Source organism: Carica papaya, chromosome 1, assembly GCF_054855325.1.
Source record: "Carica papaya isolate Zhongbai chromosome 1, ASM5485532v1, whole genome shotgun sequence".
Lineage (NCBI taxonomy): Eukaryota > Viridiplantae > Streptophyta > Magnoliopsida > Brassicales > Caricaceae > Carica > Carica papaya.
Window position 1 is genome coordinate 21,199,547 of NC_142309.1, and position 18,709 is coordinate 21,218,255.

The 18,709-nt window shown below is 37.3% G+C and overlaps 1 protein-coding gene across 4 annotated transcripts in view; it reads left to right on the forward strand.

The window, feature by feature from the left end:
- LOC110818845 (tetratricopeptide repeat (TPR)-containing protein) overlaps positions 1–18,709 on the forward strand; it is a 34,609-nt gene that overhangs the window by 14,701 nt on the left and 1,199 nt on the right. For 3 of the 4 annotated variants that reach the window (XR_015820068.1, XM_088221422.1, XM_088221423.1), the window contains exons 8-18: positions 321–467; positions 6,162–6,240; positions 6,613–6,726; positions 6,810–6,976; positions 7,355–7,473; positions 13,491–13,614; positions 13,719–13,790; positions 14,013–14,139; positions 14,349–14,463; positions 18,139–18,329; positions 18,427–18,539. Coding sequence is in view for 3 of the 4 variants with exons in the window: in XM_088221422.1 (XP_088077548.1) it covers positions 321–467; positions 6,162–6,240; positions 6,613–6,726; positions 6,810–6,976; positions 7,355–7,473; positions 13,491–13,614; positions 13,719–13,790; positions 14,013–14,139; positions 14,349–14,463; positions 18,139–18,329; positions 18,427–18,539 (1,368 nt within the window). In the remaining variant the exon portion in view is untranslated. Of the gene's footprint in view, positions 1–320; positions 468–6,161; positions 6,241–6,612; positions 6,727–6,809; positions 6,977–7,354; positions 7,474–13,490; positions 13,615–13,718; positions 13,791–14,012; positions 14,140–14,348; positions 14,464–16,621; positions 17,120–18,138; positions 18,330–18,426; positions 18,540–18,709 lie in introns of those variants that run through there. The other variant, XM_088221424.1, reaches the window with a different exon arrangement.

Sequence of the window (18,709 nt, forward strand, 5' to 3'; positions counted from 1 at the left end):
AATAATAAGCATCCATTTATTTTTCGTCCTTTTTGAATCTTGTACATTACTAACATTACTAAGTTATCTTCAATTATTTGTAATCATATGTAGTTCTATGTTACTTGTAAATCATCCTTCTGTAGCCAAATTACTTGTTTGTCATGTATATGCTATCACTTTTCTCATGTTTATAATTGTACAATGTCAACACTATGGTTACCATTACGAGCATCTTGTTATATGTGTAGAGAATCCCAAAATGCATTGTCTTTGTATATGGCTCTGTTTTGAATTTCGTTCTGTCAGACTCAGTCTCGATGTTTCATTGTGATCTGCAGGTTTTGTTCAGTGCCCTGCAACCAGATAGTGCACATGATCATGTTGACTTGATTACTGAAGTTGCAGACTCTTTTATGAGTCTTGAACATTTTAACCATGCACTGAAGTATTATCAAATGTTGGAAACAAATGCTGGAGACATTGATGTAAGGAAACTGCTGCTTTTTTCTTTATTCCGTGATACTGATTAATTTGTTTATTTATTCATTTATGCAACTGTTTTCTTTCCCTTTCATCTATCCACTGATTCTGTAACAGCCCCGGAAAATATTAAAATGAAATGAGTATTTAAACATATCGAATGCGGAAGCGAGATCAAAATTTCATTTAACATCCCTTACACGAAAAACCAAACAAACGTACTTAAAATATAAAAGGTTAAACTAACTAAGAAAGAAAACTCGAAAATAAACTATGCGTATGACTACAGAGTCTCTAGGCATCCCCTTCGTCGTCCTCCTGCGGAACGGGCTCGGGAACCATGTCTTCCTGATCTGAAATGGTTAATTAAGGAGTGAGCTACACTAGCCCAGTAAGAACATCACGATATCTCACCGTCACGGAGATAAAGGTGGGTAGAAAACCACAAAAAGACCAATGGAGCATAATTTACAACAAAACCTTTTATCAATAATAAAACTTTTACCATCCACTTACCTTGGTGGAATTTATGAAAACAATATGAGAAAACAATAACATTATCATAATCATTGAATAATCTAAGCTGTAAAACATAACACTTATCACGCCTCTTGTAATCCAATCATTGTACAACATATCTTTTTTTTCTCATTTACCAGCCTACTAGTATCCGTGGGGGTCCATAGGGGTTCCGCTACCCGTTAACCTTTAACATTCATAATCAGTTTCCAGGGCCGTCCCCATACCCCGTCCGGTATGGGCGCCAAACCATGAACCTCAATACCCCGTCCGGTGTGAGGGTGAAACGGGCCGTCCCCACACCCCGTCCGGTATGGGCGCCAAAACCATAAACCTCAATACCCCGTCCGGTATGAGGGTGAAACGGGCCGTCCCCATACCCCGTCCGGTATGGGCGCCAAAACCATAAGATCTCCATACCCCGTCCGGCATGTGAGACCACAATCCCGGTAGGGTTCCCTACGGACCCGGTCCGTCCACCATCTCCCAAGATATCTAGTCAGGCTGACCCCCATAATACAATTATCAGTCTACACAACCTTTCATTTTCCTTTTCCTCAATCAGCATCATCAATTCACACACAAACAAGCAAACAGTAATTCATGCCGAACATACAATATACAGTATCAGTTTTTTAGTCATTCAACCCATGATTAATAAAAACGTAGTAAATGCGCACAAATCTGTAAAATAAACACATCAAACCTCATTTTGCATTTAAAGCTGTAAACAGGCCAAATAACAGTAAATCACCAATCACACTAGACTCGGGCTCCATTAGCCACCTTAAGCAATTTCACACATTCGTTAATTCAAGAAATACCGTTTTATCATTTTGAACTTTAATACCGTGATAGGAAATAGGGTGAGGGGTCCTTACTTGTTTTCGAGATCCGAATACGATTCACAGTGCGCCTGCAGGCTGTCCCTAATTTTCCCTGAATGTTTCTCGGGGAACTGAAACACACTAACAGTACCTGCACGTGTTCCAAAAAAAATCCAAATTAGGCCCAGGGCCTCTTTCGGCCCAAATCGCAACTCCGGCAAGGCGGCTCCGCCGTGCTCCGGCGACGGTGCCGCCGCTGGCGGCGGCGAGTCGCCTCGGGTTGGCTGTTTTCGGCCGTTTTCGGCCGAATTCGGCCACACTCGCATTGGTCCTTGTCAGAAAAGAACCTTAGGGCCCTCGGGGGGCCAAAAAATCACGGAAAAACGGAGCTTACCGGCGGCGGCGCTCTCGGGTGCGGCGACTCTCCGGCGAGGTTCGTGTTTTGGTGATTCGGCTCCGGTCAACCTGTAGAGAAAAGAATGGTGATCACGGTGATATAAAAATTGCATCGAACGGAGGCCGGGAAGGGCCTCGTCGGAGGCAAAAAACCGAGAGGGGGCGCGGCGGCGCCGCTGGGCTTCGGCCGCGTATTCCGGCCGTTTGGCCGGGATTTCGGCTTCGATTTGGCCATAGGAGGAATCAGTGGGGAAAAACGAGTCGGGGGTATGAAACTTACCTCGATCGGCGGTCGGAAATTTCCCCGGTGCGGCGGCGAGTGGCGACGGGTGGCGGCGGTCGGCCTCTGGTTCGTCTTCTCCGGCGAGCGGCTGGCGGCTAGGGTTTGTGGTCTGGTGTGGGGGTTCTATTTATAACCCCTTGCCTTTTGATCACAGCCGTTCATTTTGTTTTAATCTGGGCCGTTCGTTTTTGATTGAATCTGGGCCGTCCGTGCGATTGAATCTGGGCCGTCCGATCGCGTGATTGATCTGGGCCGTCGGATCGCACCCACGCGGATCGCCAACGTGGCTCCTTTTGGAGTGACGCGGTCTTGCCACGTGGCAGGCCCTGGTTGGCCGGGACTGCTGACGTGGCTGCTGACGTGGCCCCCCCTTTTTTTTTTTTTTTTTTTTTTTTTTTTTTTTTTCCTTTCCGGGTGCTACAGATTCATCTTTCTTCTTTTGACACCAAAGTTTAGCATATGGGATGAACTATTCAAATTTCATGTTGTTACATTCTTAGTCTTTGCTGCTGTTGTTGAAAACTGGAATTGTCAGTGTCTTAATACAATTAGGGTATCTTTGGAGGATTTAGAAATGAAAGAGATGGTTGTTAGCATCCGAATTCCTGTGACTATACAACCTTTCCGCCAGACACAATGCCATATATCCACTTTCACTTTCAATACCAATGGAACTTTCTCTTGGATTCCACTTTACCTGGCACCCATCTGATAGGGAGACTCATGATATCCTTTCATGATAGGGAGCCAATTCATCTCTCACATCAACCTGATAACATAGCTTGGATCCTTGGGTCATTGGAGCTGTGTACATGTAAGTCTTTCTTGGATCATATCACAAGCAACCCCCTCTTTAGCCAATTTCACATTGCTAAGATACTTTAGAAAGTTGTGGTCCCATCAAAGGTAAAGGTGTTCTCTTGGATTGCCTTCCATCAGAAGCTTAACAAAAATCACTTTTAACTTCGTCAACCACATTGAACCTTATCTCCAAATATATGGTTCATGTGCTCTAAAGGGAGGAGACTCACTCTCACCTATTTCTACATTGTGGACTGCTTGGAGGTTTTGGACTAATTTGGTTAGAGCTCTTGGATTGAATTGGGTTACCCCCTCAAATGTGGCAACTCTCCTGTGCTCTTTTACCCATGAAGAGTACCAAGCCTCTTTGGCATGGGGATATATTTGCTGGGTTGTGGTGCTTCTGGCTCTCTCAAAACAGTCAGATCTTTGAGGATCATAACACATCTTTTCATGAGTTATGGGATTTATAAGCAGCTAGGGAGGATTTATAAGCAGATTCCTGGAACTCAAGGAATTCAGTGCTGGAGGTTGGAGGAGAGTGATTGTCCTAGAATGCTCTGAGGCAAAAGGATGGTGGAGGAATATCTTCTCAGCAGTAAGTGCCATGCGTGGGTTGAGTTTAGAAGGTATAAAGGAGGTGATCAATGAGACTGTAGACTTGTTTTATGAGTTTTCTAACTCGAACTAGTTTGTTTCCAATTTGATGGTGGTAGACAGATTCTTGACACTTCTTTAATAGCAACAAGATAGTGGTTTTAATGATGGGGTGGTCAAGGTATGTTTTGTAAACTTGACTTTGGAAAAGCTTTTGACCTGTTTCTTGGTCCTTTCTCATTTACTTTCTTAAAGGAATGGGCTTTGGTAAGAAATTTAACTCCCTCTTTTGCAGTCATTATCAATGATGGATCATTCAGTTTCTTTCAATCATCTAGGGGCTTAAGTTAAGGAAATCCCCTCTTATCTATAAAGGTGAGTTTGGTCTTACTGAAGGGATGTTTGTTGGTGATTAGGATCACAGAGTGGTTTTAATCCATCTTTTGTTTAGGATGACATACTATTTTTTTGAAGCCAAAAAGAAACACATATCAACTTAAAATGTGCTTTTCTGTGTTTTCACGCTATGTCAGGTTTATTGGGGTAAATAAGAGATTGTCCCTGTCATTACTAGGACTAATGCTGCTAACATGCTTCAAGTTCTAGGTTGCAAAGCTAGTGAATTGCCCATTAAGTACCTATGGCTCCGCCTCAGTGCCAATATCAAGGATGTTTCTTTATGTGAACATATTATGGTTAAAATGGAAAGAGGCTGGCTGGGTGAAAAAACTATTTGCCGAAAGGGGGAAGGCTCACGATCATAAAAAATTTCCTGTCTAACCTCTCTAATTTGTTTCCATTACTGTCTCCCATCTCTACAGCATATGCAAAAAGGGATTGAAGCAATTCAACGCTAATTCTTATGGCTGATTCTTGTAAACATAAAAATTTCCATTTAGTCACCAGGATAAGGTTGAAAAACCTGTGGGTTTTGATAATATAGGGATTAAGTCGTTGTTGTCTTTCACCAGGGTTGTTCAGTCAAATGGCAATGAAGATTCTTTTTTTTGGGCAATAAGGGCACCTTTTGGTGGAGGCTTCTGAGGGCCAAATTTGGTTTGCACACTGACAGATGGTGGTCTAAGTAGGCAGAGGTGCTCTAGGTCAGAATCTTTGGAGACAGATTTGCAATAATTGGCATTTGGTTCTTTGGGGCACTTGGTTTAGATTTGGCAAGGTTATTAGTGTTACATTTTGACATTTATCCATGGTGCTCTCTTACTCCTCTGAAAGACTTCCTTTTTTGTATTCTCTCAGTTATAAGGTTCAAGGAGGCTAAAGTGAGTGGTACAATGGTAGAATCCAATGGAATGTTCTCCTTCGTAATCTAAATGACCGGGAGATTGATGATTGGACAGATTCTCATTTATTTTGGAGTCTTATTCTATTCCTTTTAATGGGGCTGACAGGCCGGTTTGGAAGCACACTATAGACAGCAAATTTGTGGTGAAGGCCTGCTACAACCTTATAAATCTGCCTTATGCTATGCTGGATAATTTCATTGGAAGCACATATGAAAAACAAGCTACCCATATGATTGCTTTTTCTTACTCGGAAGCCGGCTTGAGCAGAATTTAAACATTGGCAATCTCAAGAATCATGGTCAACCAGTACTTCCTAGGTCTCGATGACTGAGTCCCTGTCAATATCCTTCTGTGGCAACTGGAAGTTAGAAAGTTTTGGGATTCTGCTTTTAGCTTCTTGTTGTGTCTTAGGTTTTTAGTGTCTGAGTTAGTCATGGACTCTAGGCTTGGAGCAGCATACCCTCTTCCAAGAAGAGAGATACCTTATCTCTCACTCCTCCTATTTTGGGTCTGGGTCATTTCAAAAGAGAGGAACCAAAGAGCTTTTAATCACTCTTTGAGAATATCTACCCCTTTTATGTCTGTCGTTATCATTCTTTGAGAATTCTCAATCTCTCGTATAGGAACCTATGGTTTTCAGATAACATAGATATTGTTTACCTTTGAAGACCTTCTATTTGCCGTTTGTATCAGGGTTGCACCTACTTGGTGCCTTAATATTACTTATCCTTTTCTCTTTCTAAGATATTTGTGATTCTTATGATTCAAGGCACCTTATTTCTGTGCTTGTGCATTGAAAGATTCTGAAGGGCTGCACCTATGTGGTGACTTAATATTACTTGTCGTTTTCTCGTTCTAAAATATTTATGATTCTTATGATTCAAGGTGCTTTGTTTCTGTGCTTGTGCATTGAAAGATTCCGAAAGGTCGGATCTTGATATTTAATAGTTTTATTAGTTTTATGTCTAGCAGGTCTCCTTACTACTAAAAATAGCTGAGTGTTACTTATTCTTGAAGGAGAGAATGCAAGCAATTATGTTCTTCTACAAAGGTAATATAATTTCTTAATATTTTTGTTAGAAAATTAACTTTGTTCAGGAGGGCATGGATGGTGTCCATATACAAAATGTTCTGTATCCTTACAGTTAAAACTTGTAAGAAGCCTAACAAATTTTCTTCATTGTATATAAAAGTTTCAAATAATGCACTCTCTTTATGGTCATTCAACATTTTACCCCAATTAAAAATGTAATTTCTCTAAATTATGAAAAAGCAAAATTTCAATTGGGGCTACTTCTTGTCAATATGGATGTTGGAATTTGAGATGATTGTTGCTTGTGTTTGCATTTGCATGCTCCTTTTATCGCTCTTCTGTTCTGAAATGTTATGTGGATTTCTATCACTGACTGAGAATAGAATTCAGCTCTGGATAAATCTGCGGAGAATGTTGATGCCCGAGTAACATTGGCTTCCCTCCTTGTTGAAGATGCTAAGGAACATGAAGCAATTTCTTTACTCTCTCCTCCAGAAAATTCAGGTATATCTCTAACATGACTTTTATACAATAGTACATCCCAAAATGCTTAATGACTTCTTTCTTTGATGCCTACTGGGTCACAGATCCAGACAATATGGTTCCAATTGATAAATCTACACCATGGTGGCTTAATGAGAAAATAAAACTGAAGCTTTACTGCATTTATAGAGATAAAGACATGCTTGAAGATTTTGTTACAATCTTCCCTTTGGTTCGTGAGGCGCTTTATATTGAAACTCTTCGGCAAAAGGTAATATGAGAACTATTGAATATTAAGAAACTTCTGACAGGTTTGATTTTGTTTTCAGTGTTCTATTCTCAAAAAATTTTTCAAAAAAATCATAGCAAATTTTTTTTAAAAATGTTTCCAGAGCAATCTGAGCCCAGGAAGAGACTGGGTGGACTTTAAGTTTCCCTGGCTTTATGTTTATCTAGTCAGTGTTATGCTGGACCTTTTAAATTATAAAAATTAAGGGTATTTTAGCAATTATTGGATTTTTTTAAGCTGCTTTTCTGCAAGCTACTTGTTACCTGCACATTTGTATCAAGTTGTATTTGTTGATGTAGTATATAAAAATTTTATTCAAAAATATCTTATATAAACTTTTAATGATGATTCTGGATAAAGGTTAAGGCAAGGAAAAAGCTCACAAAAAGTGTTCTCAAGCAAAGATCCGAAAGATTTGATGATCAGCAAACTGATAATGTATTTCCTGGGTGTAGACCGATTCTTCATCCATTGGAGCGGTGAGTAGCAAAATTTTTATCCATTTACCTTAGCTGTCAAATTTAATTTCCAATTCTGTTATGATTCATTGACAAATTAATCTGTAACTGTAGGGCTCTGTGTTAGTTGATTATATTTCTATCATTTTCCCAGTGATTATTTTTTGTATTAAGGTTTTTCTGTAGGTTAATATCCTTGTAACTTTTGATGCCTGGTTTTAACACCATGGTATTGGGGGTCAGGCCGATACCATTTCATGTGCTTGAGCATCCATATTAAAGTTTGCAATTCTCTAAACTGGATTGTTAAGTTTAATTGGAATTACAATTTTATGGAATGGAAATATAATATAAATGAGATAGAAGTTTAAAAGAAAATAACATTACAATTTCAAGTTAATTCTATGTCTAATTCAAGTTAGGCGTTGTTTTACTTCTGCATTGACAAGTAGGAAAACAAATGTATGATTGTAGGATGTATAGGTAGTTGATTCAATTGTGTTTCAAATAATTAAATAATAACTAACTTTTGTATATCAAATAATTAAAGTCTAAGTATTAAATGAGAACGGAATTTTTGCAAAGCAAATGTAAATGGAAATGATAGCTTATTCTGCATCTGTTAGGCTATGTTCCAAACAGATTTAGAACTTTTGTAGCATTTATTTGCAAATTTATCCTTAGTTTAATTACAAATGGTGAAAATCTTTTATACTAGCAGAATTTCATATGAGATTATTTTTTATGATCTTCTAATAGAATTTACATTTTTTTCTAGTTGAACTAAGTGTATAATTATAAATTTTACTAAAATTTGGAATTGTTGCAAGCTTTAAACTTTATTTGTTATGATGAATTGATCTAAATAAGAAGCAAGTGACATTTAAATTTTAAACTAATCATCCTATATATTGTAACTATATTTCATAAAATGCACATGTCTAGACATGTAGTGTTTATTTGCTACAGCTTATAGAAAGAGTAGACATACGGTGCTACTCATTATTTTCTTTAAGGAAAAAAGGGGGCAAAATGTTGTAATCATACACAGCCTTATCATGCAAAATGTGGCATTCTCCAATGTTATTTTGGAAGGTGAATGCCCTCGTAAGAGTAAGGTTTTTGTTTGGGCAACTGTTCCTAATAGAAGTCAAGCATGGATGCCCGACTGTGCTCTTTTCCCATATATTTTTGTCATGTACTATCAAGAGGCTGAATCCCTTAGTCGTCCTCTTTTGCATTAGATGGGGCCAGGAGATTTTGGAGTAGGCTGTTTGATTCTTTTGGTGTTAGCTTTCTCGTCCTCTTGAGTGATTTATTTCTTCTTCTCTACCAGGTGAGGAAGAAGAAGGTAAGGTTTATCTGGAGGGTATCTTATTTGATGGTTTTTGGGTGCTATGTTTTGAAGAGAAGCACGAGGAACTTTAGAGGATTGTGTTTTATTTCTCTCGGATCATGACCTTGGCATCTCTTGGGCCATGACCCTGCTATTTTGCAAAAAGATCAGAATGCAATTTTGTTTTGATTTCTTGTCTTTAATGTTATTTTTTCTCCTTTTCTTTTTCTTCTCTTTTGAAAGATCTCTCTTATCCACCATTTATTATGTTTCTGTTTCTTCTCCGTAGTAATATATCTTTTTTCACTAAGAAAATCTTGTATGGTGTTTGGAAACTGCTATATTTTGTATTAATGGTTACCATTCTCTATTGTGGTTGAGGTCCTGGATTCAAAATCCAATTCCCCCTTGTAGCTTAGTTATTGGTATCCTTATTAAAGAAAAGCTATTTAAAAAATGAACAACATTGTAGAATTTTTGAAGAGCTGATCTGCTTTGTTTTATTGTCACAATCCAAGTTTTTGATAAGAGTTTTTTCAGTTTTTTTGTTCATTAAACTACATTTATTTACTTTTTAAAGTAAAATTATGATATATGTCACTGAATACAAACATCAAGAGGGTGTCAATCTGTATACAAAAGTATTTACATGTCAGTTAAAAGGTTAATAAGGTCCTCGAAATCTTCTAAAGAAAATATAAGATGACCCATTACTAAAACACCTGAGGTCTAGAACCATCTGTTTCTAATCTTATCCATATCCTCCTCCATCCCTTCAAAAATTCTCCTATTTCTCTCTTCCCTTACAATTCAAAAAATAGTAATGGGAATGAGGACCACATGTTTTTTTACCCTACAAATGCCTCTTCTTGGCCTAGGTTTCATCCCTAATTGTACTAGGCATAACCCAACTAATCCTCTGGAACCCATAAGCTATGGTTCAAAGATTGTATGCTATTAAACACCTAAACAAAATATGATCACAAGCCTCCTTTGCTCTCTTACATAGAAAATAGTCGTTGACCATAATCGTACCTCTTCTCATTAACTTATCAATAGTTGGAATACAACTTCACCCAACCTTCCAAGCGAAGAAGGTGTATTTACTTTCTAGATTTGCTGATAAGGAAACTTGGTCTTAATATAGTAATTCTCAGTTAGAAAATTATAGAAAGACCTAATTGTGAATGTCTCTGCAGAAGTAAGGCTCCAAACTCAACTTCGTAGTCGTTGAGATGTCTTATTACTTCCACGTACCATTCTTATACTCCTTAAGTGTCTTTGAAGGAACCATGGACTGAAATATCCTTGTGCCAATTGCAAAAATTTGGGAAATCTATTTATGAGTGCTCATTCCCACAAGCCAGGAGTCCTTCCAAAAGCTTGTTCTCATCCCATTGTCAACATTCCATTTGATGCATCCCTAAAATTATGCCTTTCCATGCTTATTTTTTTCCACACCCCTTTTCTATGTAGTTTTACACCTCTCTCGAGTGCCAACCTCCATCCAAGGTATCAAATTTGCCCTCTATCACTCTATTCCATAAAGCACCATTTTCTATCATGAACTGCAAAATCCACTTTCCTTGGAGGGCTTGGTTCATCTTTACAACATTTCTCAAGCCTAGACCATCTCGATGTAATAGTCTTTTCACCTCTTTCTAAGCCACCAAATGGTACCTTCATCGCTCTTTAGAGTCGCTCAAAGAAATCTACACTGGATAGCTTCCAATCTCTTGACAATACTCATAGAGATAGTCATAAGGGACATGTAGTAAAAAGAAAGATCAGTTGGATATATATAGGAGAAAATTATAGAGAGTTTTAGTAGAAAACTAAATATAAATAAGCCCCATAAAAAGAAAAAATTCAGTCACAGAAGTTGACTATAATTCTGTTTTATATAGAAATGTTTTTGAAGATACCAATATATATAGGAAATTTGGACTTCTACAAGAAGTCGGATTCCTACATTATCATACTTTGGCTATTTATTTTAAAAAATTATATTGCACTTGTGGATATTAAAACCAAAATTAAAGAGTGACCGAAGGAGAAAGAGCGATTGAAGGAGAAATAGCTTGGGAGGGGCAAGGGGAAGGGTGTCAGAGAGAAGGGGGTAAAGGGAAGTGGTGTAAGAAGCATATTATCGGCCGGCCAGGTAGGGCTGAACTAATGACGGAGAAGAGATGACAATTCCTCATTATAGACAATAAGTCATTGGACTTGGTAATGGAGGACATGAGCATCAGCGAGAACGATAGAGGATGCTTGGTGACTATTTCATTGGCGGAGGAAGAGGTGGAGTGGTTGATGGATGCATGCGCTGATTTCTATTGGATGAAGGGCGAAAGATATGGGGAATGCCTATGGTTGGGAAGATGTGAGAACTTAAAACTCTTTTATTGAGATGTTTGGGAAGAGACTTACGAGGTGAAAGAGGAATTTCTTGTCCAAAGATAAGAGGTTAACTCTAACCAAAAGTATCCCTCACCAATCTTCCTATATATTTTTTATTTGCACTGACTAATTCTGTAAAGATTGTAAAGAAGTTGGAGAATATTCAATGTATTTTTCTTTAGGGGATGATGAGAGGAGTAGGAAATATCATTTGGTAAAGTGGAAAGATGTGAAGAAACCTGTGAACATGGGGAGCCTGGGGATTAAATCATTTGTTGACGTGAATAAGGCCTTGCAAGGGAAGTGGTTATGGAGGTACCTTACAGAGCAGAGGAGGTTATGGAGCTATGTCATTGAGACTCGATGGGGGGGGGGGGGGGGGGGTGGAGGTAGAGCTGGGCTAAGGTGGTGAGGCCTCGCGGGATAGGTTTATGAAGGAAGATGGAGTTGGGGAGACACTAATTCTTAGATTGTATTCAGTCGGAGCTTGGGAAGTGCAATAGCATACACTTGTGGTATGATGAGTGAATTGGAGGGAGAATCTTAAGAACCAATTTCCAAAAATTTATATCATTGCTCAAATGAAGAATATGGAAGTGGAGGAGCTTCTCATAGGGGAGGCTGGTAGGTGTAGGTGGAGCCTGATCTTGACTGAGAGATGGATGAGTTTGAGGCGTTACTTCAGGTATTGTCTAATGTGCATTTGGATGATAATAAGGATAGAGTGGTGTGGAAACTGAAGAACAATGGTATGTTCACAATCAACTCCTTCTACAATCACTTAGTTAATGGCAGCGGGGAGGGTGTAAGATTTCTACTCCAACAGATTTGGAAAGTGAATGCACCTCCAAGAATCGTTTTCTATGCTTGGGAAGCTGGTCGAGAATGCATTTTAACCATCAACAAGCTGATGAGAAGGGGTAAAATCATGGCTAATGCTTGCTACATGCGTAAAAGAGTTGCAAAATCTTGTAATCATATCCTTATTTGGTGTCCAGTGGCTTATAATATTTGGACTATAGTTTACGGACTTCTGGGTATCAATTGGGTGCTTGTGAGAACGGTTATGGATGAACTTTGGACTTGGGATGAGATTTGTAAGAAGTCAAAAATTGTAAAGTTTATACCTTTAACTATTTTTTGGGTGGCATGAAAAGAGAAAACAATAAAGCGTTTGATGAGGGTGTGGGGGATTTGTCCAGAAGTAGAGGTACGTAGATTCATACTCTTGGGACTCTAATGCTAGGACATGATCTTTATGGGTGGGTTGATTTTGGAAGGTCATTGATGTATTAACTGAGTTGTAAATACTTTGTACATGGGTGGCACTCCTTGTCTCATACATAATACACATTATTTTTTTATCTCAAAAAATACTTTGGCTATTTAACTGAATGTATGCTTTGTGACATCCAAACAAATAAAACAGGAACTAGGCAGTCGAGAGTATACATTCACATTAATTGCAAACTTATATAATATGCAATAATGTGCATTAGTACTAGTGAAAGAATAGTAAATATGGTGTGTATGACAAAACAGAATAGTTATTTTTCTAGAAACTGAATGGAAAATATTTTTCATTTTCTCATGAAATGGGTTTTTTGCTCTTAATACTATCCACCTTAGCTTCTTAAATTTTTGCAAAATTGTGGAACATCATAAATTTTTTATTCATTTATCTGCTAATAACTTGAAAAGTTACTCTCCTTGTAGGATTTACGTCATCTCCAATCACTTTATGAACTTTAATTTATATCCCTTTTTCTGGAAATATGGAAATATATATTTTAATGTAACTAAATATGCAAAAGCTCTGCTGAGTCATGCAAAAATATTCTTCTTTGATGTCCGATAGCATATTATCTTTGGATTATAATCTTATGATTTATTAGGGATTAATTGGGTTATTGCAGGGTCGGTGAGAGATGAGATTTGTGCATGATAGGGGATTTATAAAAAGAAAAAAATTGTAAAACCTATTCCAATGACTATTTTTTGAGTGATTTGAAAAGAGAGAAACAATAAAACTTTTGAGGGGATTGAAGGGGAGATATATAAAATTAAAAATAGGTAATTTCATTATTTTAGATTTTTGATTTTGGGCCATGATTTATATAAGATGAAATATTTTAGGAATATTGTCGATATGCTAACAGGTTTGCAAATATTCTGTAAATGGGTGACACCTCCTTGGTGTTGTTGATTTAATATATGTCTTATACTTTTTAATTTAATATATATATAAATATATGTATATACTTTAATCTAGCTAAATGTCTTGTCACGTTGTTTTGGAAAGGTTGAAAGCTGCTAGAGCTAGAAAAATGCTCCAAAAGAGAGCAGCTCAGAAGGAAGAAAAGAAAGCAGCAGCAATAGCCGCTGGACTTGATTGGCACACTGATGATTCAGATGATGAACCTCCGGTAATTGGCAATGTTTATGTCATGACTTCTGATTTTTTGGTATTTAATCTTTTGCTTATTAAGTTCTTATATTGGGAGCTGATCAACTGGCTTATTGTCTGCAGCAAGAACCTCTTAAAGAATCTCCCATGCCAAGCCTTTTAAAAGATGACGAGCATCATTCTTTTATCATTGATGTCAGTGCTTCATTTTCTTTTACATTCGGCTCCTATTTTTCTGAATCTTCTTGGTCATCTTTCAAATATTTTTGCTCTTGGTTGGGCATTGTTCTTAATGACTGTTGACTGAAATTTATCTGCTTATTTCTGTTTTCTACTAGTTCTGGGCTTTCCAATTTACATTTTTAATATTTTACAGTACTTAATGATCATTGTATTTCTCTAATTGTATCACCACAGTTATGCAAGGCCTTAGCATCTTTGAGAAGGTACGGTGAAGCGCTAGAGATTATTAAACTTGCTCTGAAATTGTCGCACAAGGCTTTTCCTGCTGAGAAGAAGGAGGAGCTTCGGTCCCTTGGAGCTCGTAATTCCTTGAGATTAATTCCACTTACTGTTTCTTCATGGGTTTTTTTAGTAAATCTGTTTAGTTATTCTATTTAATGGAAAGCATAATATCAAATGTTCTTTAGCAGTTTTTGAATTATTATCTACTTTCCTCTTTATATTTCAAAAGAAGAATTATTATCTACTTTCCTGGCCTTGCTAAAGCTGACTTTCCCTCCAATTTTACAGAAATGGCATACAACACCGTGGATCCTAAGCATGGGTTTGACTGTATAAAATACATTGTTCAGCAGCATCCTTATAGCTTTACTGCCTGGAACTGCTACTATAAAGTAACCTCCAGGTATGTGATGTTTATTTGTTTGTATCATGTTAGCTATAGTTGCCATGAAAGAGATTTCTACTGTCAATCTATTGTAGTACTAAGAAGGTTGCATCTAAGTCCTTAAGTGTTATATTTTATCTTTGTGATTTTATCTAGGTAATTTTGCATGAAAATTTTCGATTTTCAATTTTGAGATTTCTTTAGTTTTATCCTTTTTCCGCCTTGTCTTAAGGGTGGATGTGTTGAGTAAGATGCTATCCAGTACAAATGAGCAACAAAGGGTGAAGGACTACTGGCGGGGAAGGATAGGATTGAGGTTTCGCACCTTTAGTGTGCTGATGGTGCTATACTTTTGGAACATGATAATAGATCAATTAGGGACACTCTCACTCATATCCAAGTTTATGAACATATATCAGGAGTAAAAAATCAATTTGGGAAAAGTGATCTGGCAGGAATTAATATGGAGGAACAAACTATACTGAGACTAGCAGGGTTAATATAGTGTGTGAGGAATGATTGGCCTTTGACATACCTAGGGGTCCCCTTAGGTGGTAACTCAGAGAATAACCATTTTTGGGAAGGGTTGAAGAGTAAAAGTAGCAAATCAGCTGAAGAGTTGGAAAGGGGCCTTTTTTTCTAGAAATTAGGATGACTTGATGCAAGCATGTCCATCCAATATACTGCTCTATTCTTTATCCTTGTTCCATCATGGGGGTAGCAGATAGAATTGAGCAAAAGAATGAGAAAACTTTTGTGGGCAGGAGCAGATGATGGAGATTTTGGAACCATCTAGTGAAATGGAGATGTGTTGTAAGTCCAAAAATTCGAGAGAATCAAGTCTTGGGAATCTTTAAGAAACGAACTCATCTTATTGGCAAAATAGCTTTGACACTTCCCACGAGAACCAAACTCTTTGTGGCATAGAGTTATAAACAGTATCCATGGGAGCAGCAGGGATGAATGGATATTATAGCAGGACGATCCATTTCCCACTGGAACCCTTGAAAATCCATCAGCCAATCCATTCCTTTATCTCTGCCCCTAACCAGATTACATTTGTGAAATGGATCTAGGATTATGTTTTGAGAAGACTCCTAGGTGGGAGAACCTTCAGCCTCTCAATTCCTTTGCTTGTTTAACCATCTGGACACTGTGTCCCAGTCTCACACTTCATTTCCGTCAGTGAGGGAATTGTGGCCTGGAGCTTCCATTCTATATGGAGCCTTTCAGATAAGGAGACCCTTCAATTGTAAAATCTTTTGAAATTACTGGACACCAGAACCTGGTCTTTAGAACCATCAGGGTATACAACACATGTAAGTCTTTCTTTGCGTACCTCATCATTAACCATTCATTAAGTTGGTTTCACATTACTAATATATTCTGGAAAGCGCCGGTATCGTCAAAGGTAAAGTTACTTACTTGAACAGCTATGTATCAAAGACTCAATATCAATGAGATGTTTCAAATCCATCGTCTTCATTGCATTCTATCTCTGGATATTTGTGTCACATGCTTTAAAGAAGGTGAATCTCATTTCCATTATTCCTCCATTGTGGGATAGCTTGGAAGATATGGACTAGATTGTCCAACTAGTTGAGATCTTTCAATGCACACAAATTAAGGGCAAAGGGGTAGGGAAGGAAGCAAAACCAATGTGGATAGGGGCCATTTGCTAGTTTCTGGACATTATGGCTTGTGAGGAACTGAAGAATATTTGAAAAATAAATATATAGCTATGGAAGAGAATGAATATCTTGGTGACCTTATGGGCCAAAACAAATACCCCTCTTAGATAGCAATTTCCGATCTCCATTGGAATTGGGAGACCATCATCTTTCCTTATTAATTGCTTTTACATTTTGTCCTTTAATGTCTGTTAATGCTTTCTCTTTTCTATTAGGAGGATGTTGTATTCTCCTGTTTGTACTGTTTCCCCTTTCTTTTAATGACTTTGTTTTTTCTATCAAACAGAATGAGTTCTTACTTTACTCAACTAGCATTGTCCTATGGAGATCTTGTCTATTTTTGAGGTGTTTGGTTCTTTCTTTTGTCAGTACATGAAGCAGGAAAATCAGTAGTTATGAGACTGGTGTCACAGTTGATAGGAGGTGAATTTGCTTGTGGCCAATGCACTTCAAGTTACTAATATAAGTACTAATTTTCTGGTCAGGCGGCATTAGTACGTTAAAACGTGGATTTCGACTATGTTTATAAAAGCTTCAACTCTTTTGACCATTGATAAGCTCTGATGAGAAGGTGCAGAACAATGGTCACTGGCTGTTATCTGTGCAAGAAAACTGCAGTCTTATAATCATATTCTCATTTGGTTGCCGGTGGTGTATAATCTTTAGACAATGATATATGGTTTAGTAGGGGTAAATTGGGTTATTGTAATGTTGGCGAGGGATGAGATATGACAAAAGAAAAAATCTGTAAATTTAATTCGTTTGACTACTTTTTGGGTGGTTTGGAAAGAGATGAATATTAGAACTTATGAGGGGATTGAGGAAGAGATGTAGAACATTAGGGATAGATGCATACACTATTTTCGTTCTTTGATTCTAGGTTATGACATTTATAGGTTGAAGGATTTTGATAATGTCATAAATATGCTAAGAGAGTTGTAAGTATCTGGTAAATGGGTGACACTTCCTTGGTGCTGTTGATTTAATATACATCATATACTTTTAATTTAAAAAAAAAAGTTTATAAAAGCTTCAACTCTTGATCGTCAATGCGTGTGGAAAGTAGATTTTAACTTCTCGGATTTCTGTATGCTTGAATTTCACCTTTTATGCCAATATTTGCTGATCTTATTGACGAAGAAAGATCAAAATTTGGTGGAATTCAACATCTAGATAAAATTCTTGTTGGATCTTGACAGTTGATATGAGAAGTGGGAGTAAGCAAATATCTATAATTAACCCTTGTTTCTGTATGTTACACGGTTTTTGTTGGGTCAGCTACAGTTTAATATTGTGATGGTTTAATTGTTTTCGCTTCTATTACCTGTGTCCTTTTACCTATGTGAATTCAGTACCTACCTATTGTTTGTCTTTTTGGTATGTTACATAAAATTGGTAGTTTTCTTGGAGGGTTGTTGTACATTTTTGTGCATAATTCAACTCGAAACAAATAGAATTAAGAAAAAAGATCCAAAATATTGGAAGAAAATAACCTAAAAAAATAGGATTATGTAAAATGACAAAAAGATGAACTATAAGCACTGAATCCGCACAAAAAACGAGACCACAGGTACCGAAACTAAAAACAGCAAAATCACAATGGATTAAATGGTTAGTTGGCCATTTTCATTTTATAAACGCTTCATTTGACACTTTGTACCTTCTGCTGGTAATGACCTTTGACACGTATTTGTTTTGGTAGTTTGTTATTAATCCTTTTTGGAGTGTGTACACTTTTATGTTTAGGTGGTAGCATAATGTCATTTAAACATATATTAAGCAAGATATTGGAAGTTTATGAATGTGGGAACTCAGCCCACTGTATCAGGAGATAATTTATCTGGCAAATCTTTCCTATTTCTTTTTGGACGTTACAGGTCATGTTTTTCTTGTATGTCTCTGCAATCTGTTTGATTGCAATTATCCATCTTTAGGTTTAACATGTATTATATTGTTTCTCTTTAGCTCTTAACTCCTATGCATTTTCTTTATGATATTGTAGATTGGGAAAAAGCCATTCTCAGCATTCTAAGTTTCTTCGTTCCATGAGAGTTAAACACAAAGGTTGTGTCCCCTCCATTGTCATTTCTGGCCATCAGTTTACTATGATCAGCCATCATCAAGATGCTGCAAGAGAATACCTTGAAGCATATAAACTGTTGCCTAATGATCCCTTAATTAATCTATGTGTTGGTATGCTCTTGTTTATTCCCCCTGCCCCTCTACTTAGTAGGCGATTTAAAGCTTATATATGTTACCCAGTGTCTGAACTGGTTCTCCCTCTCTCCAGGAACTTCATTAATCAACTTGGCCCTTGGTTTTAGGCTTCAAAACAAGCACCAGTGTCTTGTACAAGGTTTAGCATTCCTCTACAACAATTTGCAGCTTTGTGAAAATAACCAGGTCTCTTTTTCTTGCTATGCTCTCCCATATATATTATTACTGTTGTTTTTGTTATTGTTAATATTGGTTATTGTCATGCTCATCAAAATAAATTACAGTTTTACCCTATCAAGTTACAGTACAATCCTTGTGTTTTTTAACAATTTGCTACCTCGCAGTTTGATTTTTTT